Source organism: Lissotriton helveticus, chromosome 3_2 (genome assembly GCF_964261635.1).
Source record: "Lissotriton helveticus chromosome 3_2, aLisHel1.1, whole genome shotgun sequence".
Classification (NCBI taxonomy): Eukaryota; Metazoa; Chordata; class Amphibia; order Caudata; family Salamandridae; genus Lissotriton; species Lissotriton helveticus.
This window is the reverse complement of record NC_136062.1, coordinates 86,237,975-86,256,186: the sequence shown is the minus strand read 5'-3', so window position 1 is coordinate 86,256,186 and position 18,212 is coordinate 86,237,975. Positions and strand designations below refer to the sequence as shown.

General features: G+C 44.2%; 1 protein-coding gene across 1 annotated transcript in view; it reads left to right on the top strand.

Annotated features, from left to right (window-relative positions):
- MYO5C (myosin VC) overlaps nucleotides 1-18,212 on the top strand; it is a 1,267,761-nt gene that overhangs the window by 444,358 nt on the left and 805,191 nt on the right. Inside the window, exon 12 of the mRNA XM_078684841.1 lies at nucleotides 14,651-14,791. Within this exon, the coding sequence (XP_078540967.1) occupies nucleotides 14,651-14,791 (141 nt within the window). The remainder of the gene's footprint in view (nucleotides 1-14,650; nucleotides 14,792-18,212) is intronic.

Here is an 18,212-nt window from a genome sequence, read left to right as displayed (position 1 = left end):
TCCTCCTGCAAGAGCACTGAGCAGTAGGCAAAACCTTTGGAGCATTACAGTTGAATGATCCTATCCTCGGGTTCACCTGGCATAAAGCGATGGACGATACAGGGAAACCCTTCTGGTATACCCTTTTTTCAAGACTAGAAGGTTTACTCTATAGGGTAGCTGAAGCAGGGGTGCAACCTAAGTTGATAGTGCCTGTGTCTTTCATAGATCAAATCCTTTTTTATGCACTCTCTCATCTGCTAGTGGAACGCATGGCTTAGAAAAGACCTTCCAGGCCATTCTGGAACAATTATGTTGGCCCAGGATTCATGCATGCATACAAAACTATTGTCAAGAATGCAGTGGCGTAACGAAACTTGAGGGGCCCCCCCTGCAAAGTATATGGAGGGGGCCCCCCATGCTCGGGAGCTCTCAGGGCGGGGGCCAGCCACTCTTGCACAGTTCAGGAGTGGGCCCTCTGGAGCTTAAAGGGGCAATATTTACAAGGACAGGAAAAGCCATGCAGTGTGGCTTTTCCTGTTCTTGTAAATATGGAGCAGTCAAATTACTAACCCGTGCCGTGCCATCGTGACCCGACTGCCAACCACTGAGACAGACAGACTCGCTCCGACGGTCCTCCTCGCCGCCCACCACCACTCCAGTCCTCCTGCCTACTAGGCGCTGCGCGCTGGGACCATCGCGACGCAGAGACTCACTGTCTCAAGTCTCACTCACCTGATCTTGATCTGAGGGCTAGGAGGGCCTGTGCCTGGGCCTGGCCTGCAGCAGAGTTAGGGCGGCCGAGGCGCGATCGGGTCGGGATGGGCAAAAGAAGGCCGCAGCAGGGGCTGAGGGCAGCGCAAGGGGCTAGCCAGGTAGGGGCCGCGGGGGCCGGGCAATTTAAATAATGATGGCAAATCAGGACTGTGGCAAATAAAGGCCCAGCCGGTGAGGGACTTCGGACAGTCCTGGCCGGTCACCGTCACCAGGTTGGAGCGTGCCGTGGCTTTGTCACTCTTCTTCTCTTGGCTACGGTAAGCGCACCCCTAATGCTAACGTAAACGCGCATTTTTTATTGCGTGGGTTTGCGATTGCGCATGTGTTGTCCCTGTCCTGACAAATGTAATGAGGGCATTGGTGGTCACCAGCTCTTGCCCCCGCCCTCCACCCTAACGCTCATACGTGTCCGAACTCCGAAGGCGGAAAGTCAGGAGGACTCGGAGTAAACAAGTGTGCGCAGCGCCGCGCCCGCGTGCTCCCAGGCTGTCCCGCCGCCATTTACATTAAGAGAGCCTGCTCAGGGGCAGCCCCGGGGCCGGCAGCATTTCTGAACCTCAGGGCCCCGGCCAGGGCCCACGCAGGCAGTGGCACGCACCATTTATATTTGCCTCAGGGGCCCCGGCCGGGGAGTCCCGCGCACCGCCACCGTCCTAAGAGTCTCGGGGGCACGCGGCCGCCCGCAGTGAGTCGCACACCAAGAGCAAGAGCCTCAGTAGTCACCCCGGCCGGGGGCCTCCACCACCACCTACCAGGACTGCACCTACCAGTCAATTTGTATCTCATTCAAGGGGCCCGGTCGGGGCCCGCGCACCATTCCTGCCTCAGAGCCTCAGGGCCCCGGCCGGGGCCCAGGCCCGCCTATCATTTGTATCAGCCCCGGCCGGGGGCAACACCTGCACCATTCCTCAAGAGCCTCGGGGCCACACCATTTATGAGTGCCTCACGGGCCACGGTGGGGCCCCCGGACTATTTGGAACTATTTCAGGGGCCGGGGCCCCCGCACCAGTCCTCAAGAGCCTCGAAGTCCGGCCGGGCCCAGTCAGACACCGCCGGCATTTATAAGTGCCTCACGGGCATAATTAAAATCAATGATGTCTTTGGGATTGTGCGTCAGTGACGGGCCCCCTGGAGCGCGGGCACCTCTGGAGCGCGAGACCCCCCCGCACCGCGTGGGCTGCGGGGGCGTTTGTTACGCCCCTGCAAGAATGCCATGTCTACCAGTTAAAGAATCCTTACTGTGATCCCCACGTTCGTTTACAAAATATGCCTATAATGGGACCCCCTATTTCTCCCTGTAGGGTTCTCCCATTCCCTGTACTAAGGCACATGAATATATCTTAGTCCTAGTTAATTACACTATCCAATACCCTGAAGTGGTCCCAGTGAGAAAAATCAATACCAAAACTATTGCTAATATAATAAGAGATCTTTTCGAGGGTAGGATTTCTCAATAAAATATTAACAGACCAGTAGACTCCTTTTGTTTTGAAACTTATGCAACAAATTTGTCAGGATATTTGTGTATAGCTGTTTGAATCCTCAGTCTATCATCTTCAGACTAATGGCTTGGTAGAAAGATACAACAGCTTCTTCAAAACTTACTTTAAAAATGCTTTTCTAAGAAGCAAGAAGTTTGGGTAAACTTTTACTCTTGCCACTTTTTGATATTAGAAACCAGGTCCAATCTAGTTTGGGTTGTTCCTCTTTTAAACTTCTCTCCGGATGTCCACCCCAAACTTTGGGCCTGATATAGATCTCATGGTACGGGTTACTCGATCACAACAGTGACAGATATCCTGTCCACTGAAATATAAATGCCATATTGGATATAATGGGATTTATATTTTGGCCAGCCGTGCCTGGTTTATTGGGGCTGAGGGCCACGTCCCACCACCTTTTGCCCCTCACGAACAGTGTCTGTCAGGCTGAACAAAGGTTAGTCTGAAAAACGCTGTTCATCTTCATTTTCAGGTCAGGCAGCCAGGAGCCAGACATGCAGGAAATACCCAGGCTCCTGGATACCTGAGCTGAAATTTGCTGGGCTGAAGAAGTCACAGCTCATGTAAGTGTGACCTCCTCAGCAAAGGTCCCTGAGGCCCTCCCGTCAGTGACGAAGGGTAGCGTCACTGATTGCCTCACACCTGAGCACTTCAGTTTGAAGTCCTGAAGCGCCCAAGAACGAGTGTCAACCAGTGACACTTCATCACAGAGTGGGGTCAGCAGTCTCACTGACCTATCCCACTCTGGGATGACGGTTGGGACTGCTGCCTTCCCTCATTGGTTAACCTTAGGTCAATGAGGGAAGGCAGCAGTCCCAAGTCTCCTGGGACCTCTGAGGCAGAGCTCCAGGTAAGCGTGTGTTATTTTTTTAATTAATGTTTGGTGCATGCGTGTATGTATGAATGTTTGGTAATGAGTGTTGTGAATGGATGTTATTGTGTGTGGGTGTGTGTGTGCATGTGTGAATGCATGGCTGTAATTGTTTATGTGTATGTGTCCCGTCTGCCCCCTCCCTCCAAAAATTACCAACTGCCACTGATTTTGGCGGATAGGAAATCATCACCATTGTGACGGAGTAACCCATCCGTCGAGATCTAAATCAGCCCTTTTGTTGGAAATGACCTATGAGGTATAGGAGAAAGCCTTCCAAGAGGGACGTACACTTCTAGGATATGTTGTACACCTATAGTCACTTTTAGGAAAATTGAGGAAATTAGCCAACACTAACCTTGAAAAAGCTCACCAGCGCCATTAAACTGTTTATCACCTCTCTAAGGGCCAGATGTAGGTCGCCAATACCAGTCGGTAACGGCCAAATTTACCGAATTTCGGCCGTTACCGACCGGTATTGGGCTTTCCAGATGTAGGTGGCATTTTTTGTGTGATTCGGTATTTTACCGAATCTGTAATTTAAGGATTCGGTAAAATACCGAATTCTTAACATACCGATTCGGTAAATTACCGAATCCAGGATGTAGGGAGCCCTTAAGTTAGTGCATTCCTCAGTTAAGGATTCGTTATTTACCACCAACTAGAAGTTGGTGGTAAATAATGAAAACCTTTGAAAAAGCATTTTTTTTTGCTTTTCCAACAGTGCCATGTTGCAGACATACATGCCCTGAGGGCATGTATGTCTGCAACATGTGCACCCATACACAATTGAGGGGTGCAACTGGGTGTCAAAGTGACACCCTGCCACCCTTCAATGTTTCCCCCTTTTACCGAATCGGTATTTACCGATTCGGTAATTGACATTCATTCCTATGGGACTCCAGGCCCATAGGAATGAATGGCAATTACCGAATCGGTAAATACCGATTCGGTAATTGTTACAGAAAAATTACCTACATCCCATTTACCTGTTCTTAAATACCGAATCGGAATGATTCGGACATGTTGCAAACATGTGTACCTGGTCAGCAGAATACTCAGAGCATCTGGGGTACATTGTTCCCCTCCCAGTTCCCCATTTCGCTATCTTAATAGGGGTGATGTAAAGAAAAAATCCAGTCTTATAAAACTGGGCCTGCAACTTAGATGACAACAAGTATTTGTGAGCAAGGCTCAGTGCAAGACAAAAAGTTTCTTGGGGGATGTTCTATTTCAACTACCACTTTACATCTATTTTCCCAAGGTCGTCTGGCATTTGGCAGTTTAATATTGTGTAAATGCCACCTATCCGGGGAGTTTTTAATTACTGTATTTTATCTATAAAGTCTATCCTTACAAAGCCTGCTAGCCCGCCCATTTTATGTGCTAAGAAGTCTTTAGTAGCACAATATAAAAAGGTCTGATTCTCATTTAAGTTATATTGGTCTTTTAGATCACCAAAGGACCGTACCCCCGCTGGAGTTACCAGGTCCAATAACTCAGCTATTCCGGTGCCATGCCATTTCTGCAGGTATGAATTTCCAAAGATTAGCGGCAAGTTCGGGTTATGGGGTATAGTACTTTAGTCTACCCAATCCAAATATTCTTTCTATATTAGTGAAGATCCGGTATGCGTTCATTAGAGTTTTAAACCGGACCCGCTTGTAGTAGCCAAAATCAAGCTGTCTCCATAGACATCCCTTGATACTTTCCACCAGTAGTAATGTGTAGGGAGATGGGAGTCCCATGGGATTCTGGTCTGGAAATTCATGCAATAAATCAGTGCAGCATTGTAAGACTGTTGCCCAATAATATAATTTTTAATTTGGTTGTCTTCAGCCCCCTCTGTCTTTGGGTAAAGAGAGTAGTTTATACGCTCTCCTTGGCTGTGAATAGGCCCCTATGAATTGAGAGAAAATGTGTTCAAATAAGTGAAGAACGCTATTGTAAAACTCAATGGGAATGGTTCTAAAAAAATTAAGTAGTTTAGGGAATAACATTACATCGGCCTATTATTGTTAGGTGCATATTATCAATTTTCCCAAGAGATGTTTTTAATGCCAGCAGCTAACGGAATCAGATTTTCTTCTACTATTGAGTCCATGTCAGCAACTATATTAACACCCAGGTATTTAGCTTTTGGAACGACTTGGTTATCTACCCAGTTGATTTCTCGTTTAAAATTATCTTTTTCTTTGTGCTATTTAGGGCATACCAAGATAGTTTTCCGAACTCCAGAGGCTCTCATTCTAAGCTTGGGGGTCAGGGGTGACTACAGCAAGATCATCAGCATAGGCCATGATCTTCGTGTCTATGCAGGGTCTACTTACCGCCACTATTTCCGGATTAAGTTCAATTTTATTAATAAATGGATTAATAAAAAGGGCAAAGAGGAGTGGAGAGCAAGGGCACCCCTGCCTTGTCCCACGTGACATCTGATTGAATAGTAAGCACGGTTGCTGCACTCACTATTACTTTATCATTACATTCTGTTTAGGGAGAATATACACTTTTCTTTCTTTTTTCCCACACACAAAGAGAGAGAGTGGCCGATGATAATAAGCAGGTAAACTGGCGAGTACCAGCCAGTAACCTCTTTGGTGTCGCTACCGGCTCTATAATCATCACACAGGTTTCGAGTGTTTCCTCGGCGGCTGCTGCAGGAACTGAAGATGATCACCTTTGCTCCACTGACCTGATTCAAGAGGTGTTACAGGGACTGCCATCTCCGAATGCTAGCAATTCAAGCAACAGTGATGTTGCGTCTTACACTCAGGACACATAAAGATTTGGCTCTCCGTGTGATGGGAACAATTTGGCTATTTTCCAAAACAAAATATTCTGTTTTATTTTTCTCTTGCTCTCACTGAGCCCCATGGTTTTCGGTGTGCTCAGTTGGTCTAACAGTATATAGACTATTTAGAGGACTTATAGGGCTTTTTAAACATTAACATCCTTTTTTACATATATCATGTTTTTAATATTTTTACACTATTTTTTATCATAAAGTTGTTATGCTTTGCAGACAGGCAAATTTTAGCATTAGTTGAACTTATCGTCCTCCGGGTGAGGTATGGGTGTTATATACCCCAATGTACCCCAATCTAGGCTTAGGTAGCTACTTGACCTTTTACCTACATTTGTCCTACCTTGCTCTGCATAACGGTTCTAGCACTGACCTTTTACCTAGTTATGTGCTGAATAAATGTTGATAAGTTTCTTGGAGAGTAGCCTCATTTATTATGCATGAGGATTCTTAGAAATGCACCTACACCTGACGTACTTAACAGCATGAACATATTATTTGTAAAATGTCATGCTCATCTTCATCCTAGGTTGGAAAAACTACTTTGCATAATCACAGTTATTGCTCTACGTTCATTTTCATAATCATACTTACACCACATCGATTATGTAAGAGACCCCAAGGCTATCTTTATGGTATAAAAGACCCATATCAACATTAGATAGGCAGAGGAGAAGCTTCAATGCTGACACTAGATGCTGAGGTCCTGGCCTACTGAAGCTACAACACGCAGCGGTCTGACATCCCGTGCGGGGTGTCCAATCCAAGACCAAGACGGTGTCCTTCGTTCTCTCCCATCAGTTAATAGCGTTGGCTCTTTCCTAGGGGATTCTTGGCTTTACACCCACATACATGCTAGGTACACTTAGGTAGGGGTTGATTCGTAGGAATATTCTTCATGTATCTATATGCCTGTATATATTCACTGTTTTAGCACCATGGTAGAATTCTACCTTTTATTTAATCAGTTGGGGCGTGTAATCTTCTACATCTGTTTCAGTTGGGGCGTGTAATCTTATACATCTGTTTCTGTCTAATAGTTGTCGCAGCACACATGTTTTATACTAAAATGACTCTGGCTCAATAAATGCTTATTGAGAATGTCCCCATCTTTTATTCTGTGTATTTCTCTGAGACTAAGTGAGCATGGCTGACTGATCGAAAAGTACTGTACTGCTTCCACGATCACTGAAGCATCAAGGGTTGTCATGTCCAATAATTGCCAGAAACTCTTCACTGTTTGGCACGGTTAGGGGGCTTATGGTGGTACTGTGAGATAGCTGGTCTATAGGCCTACACATCATGTCTGGGTGTCTCGAATAAGTCTGGACACCAATCCCTCAGATTTATGTTGTCTAAATGTGCAGATCCTGTGTATTATTATTCAGAGAAGTACAATCTGGAGTTGTGCCTAATTTACTGTATACATTTATCATTTTAATGTTTCAATTGGGTATTGGAATATGTGGTGCAACACAACACTTCCTATGATGCTCTGTCACGCACCAACCATGCCTTGATCATGAAATTATGTGTTGCAGGGCGTTACATGTCCCTGGACCCATTAACTTTAAAAGCATTTTTTAACCTCACACTGACCAAAAAAGAGGAAAGATCACTGGTGAAGTTGCAGGAATAGGGATTATATTGCTTTAAAAATAACATCTGATTAAATTCTTCCCATTAACATCTTGTTTCCCTTTCACAAGAACTAACGATCTTCTTACGGTGCACACAATTATAATGGACATTTCAATGATGCCTATCATGGTCTTAATTGCCCTTTTTATAGAGGTCAGTAGAATGAAAGTCTCCGCTATTTAAGCATTGGCTGCTTTAGAACTCGTAGCACACACTATTTACCGCTGTCTATGGGAGGTGCATCCACCCACCGAGGTTATTAGCAGCTTAATGAAGACAGCAAGTTAGAAAAAACGATTTTGAACAGGCGTTACTGTGTGAGCTAATGGAGTTGCTTCCCAGGAAACAACAACCTCATGTTTTCACTTCTGTATGTGCCATTCCTAGGTCACTGAGAATGGATGTTCAGGTGTCTCTGCCAAGTTTTTCTTTAAACATTCATTCTATAGTCAATAGACCAATGCATCTAATGCATGTCTTTTATATGCTAACTTTCAGATATGTAGTGTTTTATTTGCCTCTCTGAATCCACACATTGCTTGCATGGGGTGGTTATATCAGTGTGTTACAAGAACTGATAGGAATCTTAATTTAATTAAGATAAGTGTGTAATTATGGTTCAGTTCAAAGTAATGCTTAAGCTGTTTGCTATTTTGCCATTTTACGTTTGTTAAAAAACAAAATAATCCACGTCTCTCTTACAAAACGAACGGTTGATTTAACCAGGTACGTATCAATTGCTGCACAACATTTTTTTTATTAAAGTTTAAACTTGGAGTTACTCATTGTATCTGACTTAAACAATTATAGGCCAAACCAAAACATAATCTGTGATGGAAGCCTATCTCTATAACCTCTCTCTTTCCTTCACTCTCTTCTACCAATACATATTTTCATCCTTTTCTCTCATCATCCGGTTGTGATGTTTGCTTCCTTTCATACTGCTTATAGCTATGCAACCAGTAGAACAGCAAAACAAAAACCTCCATCTAAAGTAAGCATGTTTGCTTTAATTTCTTGTGGCAGTCCCTGCGAACAGTGCCCCAAGAGTCGCTAGAACTGTACCTGAGGACAAGTCAGAGGTTGCACCTTCCACCCCTGGCAGCCCCAATTGATGTCTATGGAGCTTCTTCTAAGAGGACATAGGCCTAGTCCTCGCTAGCCAATTCCCAGCAGGCATTTCCTTTTGGGAAGGTACTTCTGGCCAGTGCATTAAACTACGTAGAAATCCTAAAATCTGTTGCAAGCATCGTGTTGTCTTGTGATGAGACAGCAAGACTGCATGGAAACAAAACACATTCTGTGCCACAGACAGGGACCCTCTTCTGTGAGGGTTCCAGTTTAGTAAATGCAGGCTTATAAACACTGTTATTTACCAAGACCTAAAATGATGCAAGAGACTAGTTGGCGCAACTTCTAGCTCTTAAATTTTAACATTATGCCTCTGAGATTTGCCAATTCAAGGCACATTTACAGTTGGCGTGCTTAAGTTGAGATGTGTCCCTTAAATATCACAACAGGTTGACTTGCAGTTTATCACGGAGGCCGAAGTCACAATGTGACATGGTTATTATTAAAACCGTGTTTTAGGTGTTGCCCCATGAGTGAGTGGTTTAGGCCTAGTTGTGCCTCATGTTTGGTAATCACCACTCGCAGTTGTGTGCACTTTAAATAAAAGTCAAACATAAAATTAGTATTTTCCAAACAGGTTTTCGCGTTTTAAAGGAAAGAACATTCAGTTAGAGCTCTTTAGCAGCTACTCACTGCAAGGAGGTTCATGGGGGGAAAGGTGACATTTCCCACTAGAACCACATGCACCAAATAGCAGATTGTACACAGTTTCATCCGATTCTGTATACACAATCCCATCCACTGGCAGAAGGTGGGATGTGCATTAATCTCATCAGAAATGGTAAACAAGCACAACATTGCTTCAAAATAAGTCCAAAAGAGGCCATAGCAGGGCTAGATATGCAGAGTCAGGCGAGTGGAAATTTGTCTGTACTGAAGGGATATCAGTTGTTATTAGCAATGGGTTGGGAGCTGAAAGTGTGTATGAAAGTGCAAGAGTTCGATGACGAAGGCTGAATACAGGAATAACCTGCTTAATAAAAGCTGCTGTTTCGTTAGAGCTTGTTCACAAGAGCCTGTCCATCGATAGAAGTAGGGAGGAACATTATCCTGGTGGGAAATAGTAAACAAGCAGTTTTCCCTATCAAAGCAAGCCTACAACAAGCCTAGCTATTCACTGTCTGATACAGTGAGCTGAGCAGGCAAGCCACATAACAGGACATCTCCGGACCCTATTTTCACTCCTGATTTATTCTTTTTGGCCAAAGGACCCATTCTTTTAGGCTGGACGGACCATTCTGCTATACTGCTTATGATTACATTTCTTCTCCTAAATCCTAAATGTATTGATCAATCTGAACAGCGTTTGCATGCATTTTTGATCGTGGTCCAGGTTGACCAAAGAGAATCTGGGCTTTACTCCTTGTTTCTTTAACAACCACTTCCAGACATAAAAAAAACAGCTGTATGTTGAAGTTGAGGTAAATGGTAATAATAGCTGGATTAAATCTGCTTTGGATGTAATCTCTCCTTTGAAACATTCGTTGCCTAGATGCCCTTCCCATTCTTCTGCTTTGTTTACTGTGGAGGGGGCTATTTGTAAGCACAGCTGCAAAAGACTCAAAAGGGCTTGGTTTTGTACTTCGTTGCTGCCTGAAGATTGGCTTTTTTAAGAATCTTGCTCCAGAGGGACATAGGCCCTGTCAGAGAGACAGTATCAAATCTGCACCTGAATACAAAAGAAAAAGTGCTGCCCTTCCTGTTCTGAAGTTTCACAAAGTGATTCTGAAACAGACCGCAGAAGACGTTTTGTGCTGTGCAAGACACTAAGGGCCCGATGTAGGTAAATCCCATTTACCGATTTTGAAATACCGAATCCTACCGAATCGGTATTCAAAAATCGGTAAATGGGATGTAGGTCCCAACATCTGGATTCGTTACCGAATCCTTAACAATTCTTTAATTACCGATTCGGTAAATACCGAATCGGTAATGCCCATTCATTCCTATGGGCTTTGAAGCCCATAGGAATGATTAGGCATTACCGATTCGGTATTTACCGAATCGGTAATTAAAGAATTCACAAGGGTGCAGGGGGTGTCACTTTGACACCCTCTAGCACCCCCAAAACGGGCATGTGTGCAATGTGGCACACAGACATGCCCTAAGGGCACGTCTGTCTGTCACATGGCACATGTGTACATGCACAGATGTGCATGTACACAGGAATCGGTTTTTTACCATGGATTTGTATTCCATGGTAAAATACCGATTCTGTAGGCCATGTGCTGATGGAACATTGGCTACCTACATTGCATTTTCGGTAGTTCTACCGAATCGTCATCATTACCGAATCGGTAAATATTACCAATTGGGTAACTTTACCGATTCGGAAATGATAACGATTCGGTAAAATTACCGAAAATGTGCCCCTACATCTCGATAGCCCTTTACCGATCGGAAACGGCCGAAAATCGGTATTTTCGGCCAATTCCGATCGGTAAAGGGCTACCTACATCGGGCCCTAAGAGCCAGATGTAGGTCACCAAATACCGGTAGGTAACGGCCGATTTCGGCCGTTACCGACCGGTATTTGGCGATTGAAATGTAGGGGGTCTATATTGTACAGAATCGGTAAATTTACCGATTCGGTAAATTTACCGATTCTGTAAAATACCGAATCGGTAAATTTACCGAATCGGTAAATCTACCGATGGCACATGGCACACAAGCCTGAATCAGGGGTGCAACAGGGTGTCAAAGTGACACCCTGTCCCCCTTGTAAATTCGGTAATTTTACCGAATTGGTATTTACCGATTCTGTAATTGACATTGGTTCCTATTGGCCTCAAGGCCCATAGGAATCAATGGCAATTACCGAATCGGTAAATACCGATTCGGTAATTACCGAATGTTACAGATTCGGTAAAAAAATCGGTAAAAATACCTACATAGCATTTACCGATTTGTAAATACCGAATCTGTAAAATTCAGTATTTACGAATCGATAAATGCCATTTACCTATATCGGGGCCTAAATCCAAATTCAGAAGAAGCAAACAATTTTACAGAATCAATCAAATTAGAGATATGTAAAACTTAAATACATATGCCTTATTTTGTAACTAGCATGCACCCTGCCCTGGTGGGCTTTAAGATCTACCCTAGGAGTGATTTATCTGTATTAAAAAGAACGGTTTAGGCCTGGCAAAATTTCATTTTGCCAGATCGAAATGCCAGTTTAAAACTACAGTCTAGGGGAAAAGGATGAATGTGTCCTCTAAATAATCTATTATGTTTAATTATTGTTTAATTTTTAAATGTTGTGCTGATATCTCAATGTGAGATCAATTTGATCCACATGCACCAATGGTCCTGTTATGGGATTTCATTATTTTTCTCACCTATATGTGTGAAGAAGATCTAGCAAACATAAGCATAGGACCAATATGTAATTAGTGTTTTTATAGCTTCTTATACATTTTGGGATGAGGGCGTGTTCAGCCTAAGAAAGGATAACCCCGTGACTTGTGATTAAAGTGCTAAAAAGTCATAAACCAGTGTGGAAGAATGTTGGTGATAGCCCCTTATACATGGGATAAGAGGAATACCAGTGTTGAAATTCGGATATGCGTCTTACAAGCCTGTTGGCCATCTCAGTGGCTTGATGTAAGTGATCTATTGTTCTATTGCAATTCCTTTTAGCTCTGCAGAAGTTATTTTTGGGAATATTTGTTATTGTATTTTTGGGCTGATAGCTTATGGCTTGTAGGATAGAAGTGTGAAAAATAACAAAAACACTGTTACAGGACCATTTGTGTGTATAGATCAAATTTTTCTCACATTTGAGATATCAGTGCAACTTATGAAAATTTAACAATATTAGAGCATTTGGAGGACACACTCTTTTTCTCCCAGTTCACTTCAAAGTGGTGTAGTTAGCTCTACCCTCATATGAGTGTCCCTAGATCCTCTATACCAAAAGCTAGTATCCTAAACAATGGGCATTGCTTGGAAGGCCACACGTGTGTCAGGCCTCTCTTTGTTACTTCTTAAACTGTAGTGGCAGGTCCAAGACATGTTTTACAGTTCTACTAGTGGGTGTCACAATGAGTGATGCAGCCCACTAGTGCTATTGCCCTGGGTGCATTTACTACTTTTTACTAAGCATTTACACATAAATGAAGTGGTTGAATGAGTGGTATCCCAATTTCAGTCTGTTTAAGAGTGAGAGCACAAGCATGTCACCACTGATTAGCAGGAGTAAAAGAATGCAGAGTGCCAAAGCCAACTCAAATGAGTACAGCAAATGAAGGCACAAATCTGCATTGACACTGCAGAAAGGACCAGGTCCAACATGGATTCCCTCCTGACAAAAGCTAGGATAGACTAATCAATACCTTGATGGGCTTCCCTGCTCACTCTTCTGCAGTGGCCCATGTCAGTTCTTTGACCCTCTGAACCTAATTCAGCCCCCTCTGCCAACATCATTCTGGGTGATTGATCTGACCCATGAGGGTTCCTTCTCCTCATCTGTGAGGCACCAGACCTTAGCTTGCTCACAGATGCGTCCCAGTAGGCAGAAGGTACCACTGTGGCCAATGGTGATTGGGCCCACTCCACAACTTGGATCATACTACTTTCCCCAAACCAAGGAAAACTCCACCCATAAGGACAACAACCAACAGAGGCCACTGACAGCTGTCAGTGTCAAAAGCCAGGCCCGGGTCTTCCACTGACAGGTACCTGCCTTAGGTCTTTGGGAAAGCACAGGCTGCACCTCCAGGCCAAAGGGGCCCTCACCAGAGTCAGTTTTCTCTGCGAGCAGGTCATGCAATCCACTGGCCCTCCCACTGGGGATTGTCTTCACCTCCTTCCCAGGTTCTCCATCTGAGTCTCTGTATTCTCTGGGCACCCCAGTTGGCCACCCCACCAAACTCCTCTACACCTGATAGTAGTTCATTTCCCTGGTCCAGTCAGTGGGCCTCTTAGGACTGACTATGACTTTCCTCTGGGCCACGATCCCACCTATTTCCAGGGGCACCAGGGCACAGGACAATCAAGGTCCTTCTGTTGGACTAAGTTACCCTACACACCTGTCCAGGAGTGCTCTGTCCTGGGGAAACCAGCCTTTCCACCACCATGGTCTGACAGGCACATGTCTCTCTCAGAGAAGTGACAGGTACTCCATTTACTGTGATTTGGTGGCGGTGACGATTCCAACCTTATTCTCCTCCAAGGCCAACCTTTCCCCTCCAGGGCCCTGGCAGTGGCTGCCTTCTTCCTGGCCACCTCTAACTTTTTCTACAGCACACAGTTTTCTGGAGTAAAAGTCTGTAGAAATCTAAAGCCAACAAAAAAAGGTTCAGCATGAAAAGGCAATAATCTGTGACGAACCTGAAGAAAGGGCCAGCGCCAACTCTATGTGCTAATTATGTGAATCTATTTCTAATCGATATTTTTTAGAAGACCTCTAATTTAAATTATCAATTGTGGACCAGTTTCAAAGCTAATGGTGGAGACCGGTAAGCTCATCCAGACAATTTCATGAGTATGTCGGCATTATTACTGGGGCAATTTTACATCTGTTATTAGCAAACTCACTTTCTGCTGTGCACATTTTTATAGACTATGGGTAGTTCTATAGATAACTGAGCCGAAGGGAAGGCTCCTTTTAGCGCCTCACTCGAGTATGGCTTACTTTATTCTTATATTTTTTTGTTCATACTCTGAAAATGTAATCAAATTATTTTATTACATTCTAAGTCTAGTGATAAACCTAGGCTGTTGCTCCAGACAAATTTTGTTTCGATAGTGGCTAACCGCCTACAAGGAAATGTTGGTGCATTTATGTTTTTGTTCTTGAAGTAATTTCATTTGTAATGCATGTGAATTTAGATACCATTAATGCAATACATGTATCTGTCTTTCTTACGCATTTAGCTGAACATGTACTTCAGTTGAAACGTATTTCCTTTACATATGTACTTTACTTCTCTTCAGCATGTCTTCAAACTTGAGCAAGAAGAGTACATGAAAGAAGACATCCCTTGGACTCTAATAGATTTCTATGATAACCAGCCTGTCATTGACCTGATTGAGGCTAAAATGGGGATTCTGCAGCTGCTTGACGAAGAATGTCTGGTTAGTTATTACATTGTCTTCACCTTCATTTAAATTTACCAGTGAACACCGTTGATCGTGACCTGGCATGTATGAAACGTCCAGCTTGAACAAAAGAGTATTTGAGTAGAGCTGGAGAAGAAGTAATGTCATTTCATATAGGTTTAGTAAGACCACATCTGATTACTCTGACAAACCTAATCTAATAGTTGAATTGCAGGTAGTTTATTTCTTGGCAGACAAAAAATATGTGTTTCGACCACAGTTGTGGTCTTGATCACGTGACCCTGACATAGGGTCATAGGGTTCTTAAAGACACAGGTAACAGGGTCAGGCATGAGGCGATAAAACAATATAAACAAAATATGCACATGCATAAAGCGATATGTTTAACTTCTTGTACTCCACTAGTGAGCCGTTTAGAACAACATATCAAATCAAACCACATATAAGGTAATTCATCCAAAATAATATGCATTTTTGGAAGGTATCTGGGTGTACTTTTGTCAATAAAGTTGGGTTCAAAGGGAGAAGAAATGATAATAATCAGGCATTGCATCAGAAAAAACGCACACATGGTCAAGACGGTGTTACACAACATTTCAGTGTTGTCTGCTGAACCTTAAATTATACTTTTGTGCCAAATCATTCATTGCATAGTGTTAGATGTGGCATTTCTTGGCATGATTACCCCTGACTTTTTGCCTCTACCTCCTCTATTTATGATGCTGTGATGGATTTCGTTTGACCAACTTAGATGCTTTGGGTACTTTGACACTGCTGATCAGTGTCAAAGTGCGAGTGCTTTCTATGTAAAGTGTAATGGTAATTATTTTTTCATGATTGGTATGTTTGCCTTACTAGTAAAGTCCATAGTAAAGTGCAATATGTGTGCCAGGGCTAGTAATGCGAATGCTACTAGTGGGCCTGCAGCACTAATTGTGCCACCCACATCAGTGGCCTTAAAAAGAGAACTAGAGCCTGCCACTGCAGTGCCTGCGCTCATTTAGTGAAACTGCCATGTTGTCCTGACAAGTGCACCCCCTTGCCAGGCCTTACTATGCACATCAGATACCCCTATGTTAGGTCCAATGTGCCCCCTGGGCAGGGTGCAGTGTATGTGAAAGGTAGGACATGTACTGAGGTGTGTACCTTGTCCTGACAGTGAAATGATCTCCATTTCGTTTTTCACTGTTGAAAGGCCATCTTGCCCATAGGATAGAATGGGGAGGCTGTGAAATACATTTCCAGGCTATCTTCCCAAAGGCTCAAGATGGAGAGGTGAAGTTTAGTATGTCTGAACTCACAATGTAATAACAGATTTTTTGTGAAGGTGGTTTTTGCATTGTGTGTTTGAAACCACTCCTTTGGAAGTGGCTGGGTTTTTGTGCTTTAAGATTTCTGTGTGTCTCTGTCTGGTTGTGTAATGACTGTCTGGATCTGAAAGTGATAGGACCTGGGGAATGTCTTGCCCAGGGGAGGAGGTGAGACAGCAACATGTTGACCTGCGTCTGTAGTGTATGGGGGAGGAGTAGTCCCTAGAGGTGAAGAGGCCTGGGCTGCAGCCATAAAACAATGGCTCCATCCTCTGCTGAGTCATTAAGGATCCAGATCCCCACTATCAAAGAAAGAAGGTGTCACTGGCAGGAAGACACCCAGAACTGGCTTGGACAGGAGTCAGTGCCCCCCTGAACACAAAGACTTTAAAGACATTTAGGAGTATAACTATGAGAGCTGAAACCCCTGAATGTTGGAATTGGATTGATCTAGACTGAAAAGGATTGAAAACTACTTTGTAGTCAAGAGGAACCTCTGCCAAGAAAGAAACAGATGAATAGACTGATGGAAAGGCCTGACCCTTGCTGTGTATTCTGGGACTGGCCTGCAGTTTGCTGCTTTAACCAAGGAAGCGGCTAAAGGGACTTAGCTGTGTGCTGTGTCCCCCTGCTTGAAAGGACTTTTCTGTGCTGCGTCCTGAAGTAACTTACCCCCAAGGGCCCGAGGTGAGCTGGCTCCCTGTTGTGAAAACTCAGGAACACAAAAGATTCCAGAAGTGTCTCAGCGATGCTGTGTGCATGGGCATTTTGCAGCCTGAGACCTTCGTAAGCCGTGCCCTGTGAATCTGGGCACCTGGAGTTCAATCGTGTCTCAGCGACACTGTGTGCGTGTGCTTTTTGCAGCCTGGGCCCTTTGTTAGGATTGTCCTGTGATCGTGTGCACCTAGCGTCCAAGTGAGTCTCAGTGGCGCTGTGTGCGTGTGCTTCGTGCAGCCTGAGACTTTCGTGAGGATTGCCCTATGACCGTGCACACCAGAAGTTTAAGTGTGTCTCAGAGACGCTGTGTGCGGGTGCTTTTTACAGCCTGAGACCCTCTGAAGAATTGCCCTGTGATTGTGTGCACCAGAAGTTCAAGTGTGTCTCAGCGACGCAGTGTGCATGTGTTTTTTGCGTACTGAGACCCTCGGAAGAATTGCCCTGTGATAGTGGGCACCAGAAGTTCAAGTCTCAGCGACGCTGTGTGCATGTGCTTTTTGCAGCCTAACACCCTCGGAAGAATTGCCCTGTGATCGGGAGTGCCAGAAGTCCAAGTGAATCTCAGCGAGGCTGTGTGCGTGTGCTTTTTGCAGCCTGAGCCCTTTGTTAGGATTGTCCTGTGATCATGTGCACCTATTGTCCAAGTGAGTCTCCACGACGCTGTGTGCTTCTACTTTGTGCAGCCTGATACCTTCGTCAGGATTGCCCTGTGACCGTGCGCACCTGAGGCTCAATGGAGTCTCAGCGACGCTGTGTTTGTGTGCTTTGTGCCGCCTGAGACCTTAGTGAGGATTGCCCTGTGACTGTCAGAAGCACGTACCAGACTTGATCTTACATGGGGACCGAAGGCTGGACTCCTCTACGCAGATGTATATTTCTCAATTCCCAAACACCTCTGCGAGCAGAGGTAAGTCTGCCACACAACTGAGGGAGAAAGGGGAATTGGAAGAAAAGAGAGACTGCCACTGCAGTGCTTGTCTTCTGGAATACCCCAGCAGTGGACTTCCTGCACCTAAAACCACAAAGCACAAAATTACCCCGGGCCAACCCTCCCAAAACAACCTAGGACTTCAAACAATTCAATGTACTATAATTACACCTGCGTACTCAGTGGAATTTGCCTCTCTCTCTACCAAAATTGATATTATGTTCTTGCAATAAGAATTGTCTTGAATATAACAGTTCCAGTAGTAACCTTCTAGTCACTCTTTCTTAAGACGCTGCTTCATTAGCGGGAACAAAGGCGTTAAAGGTGGTAAGTAAAAATATATATATATATATATATATTTATATTTACTTATAGATAAGCGTTTTATTCAGCTTGAACTCTGTTAGTTGATGATAGGTATTAGTGCGCATAGATAAGAATTTACTGCGCGCTATTAGTAAGCTATTAGTTGCTTAGTTGA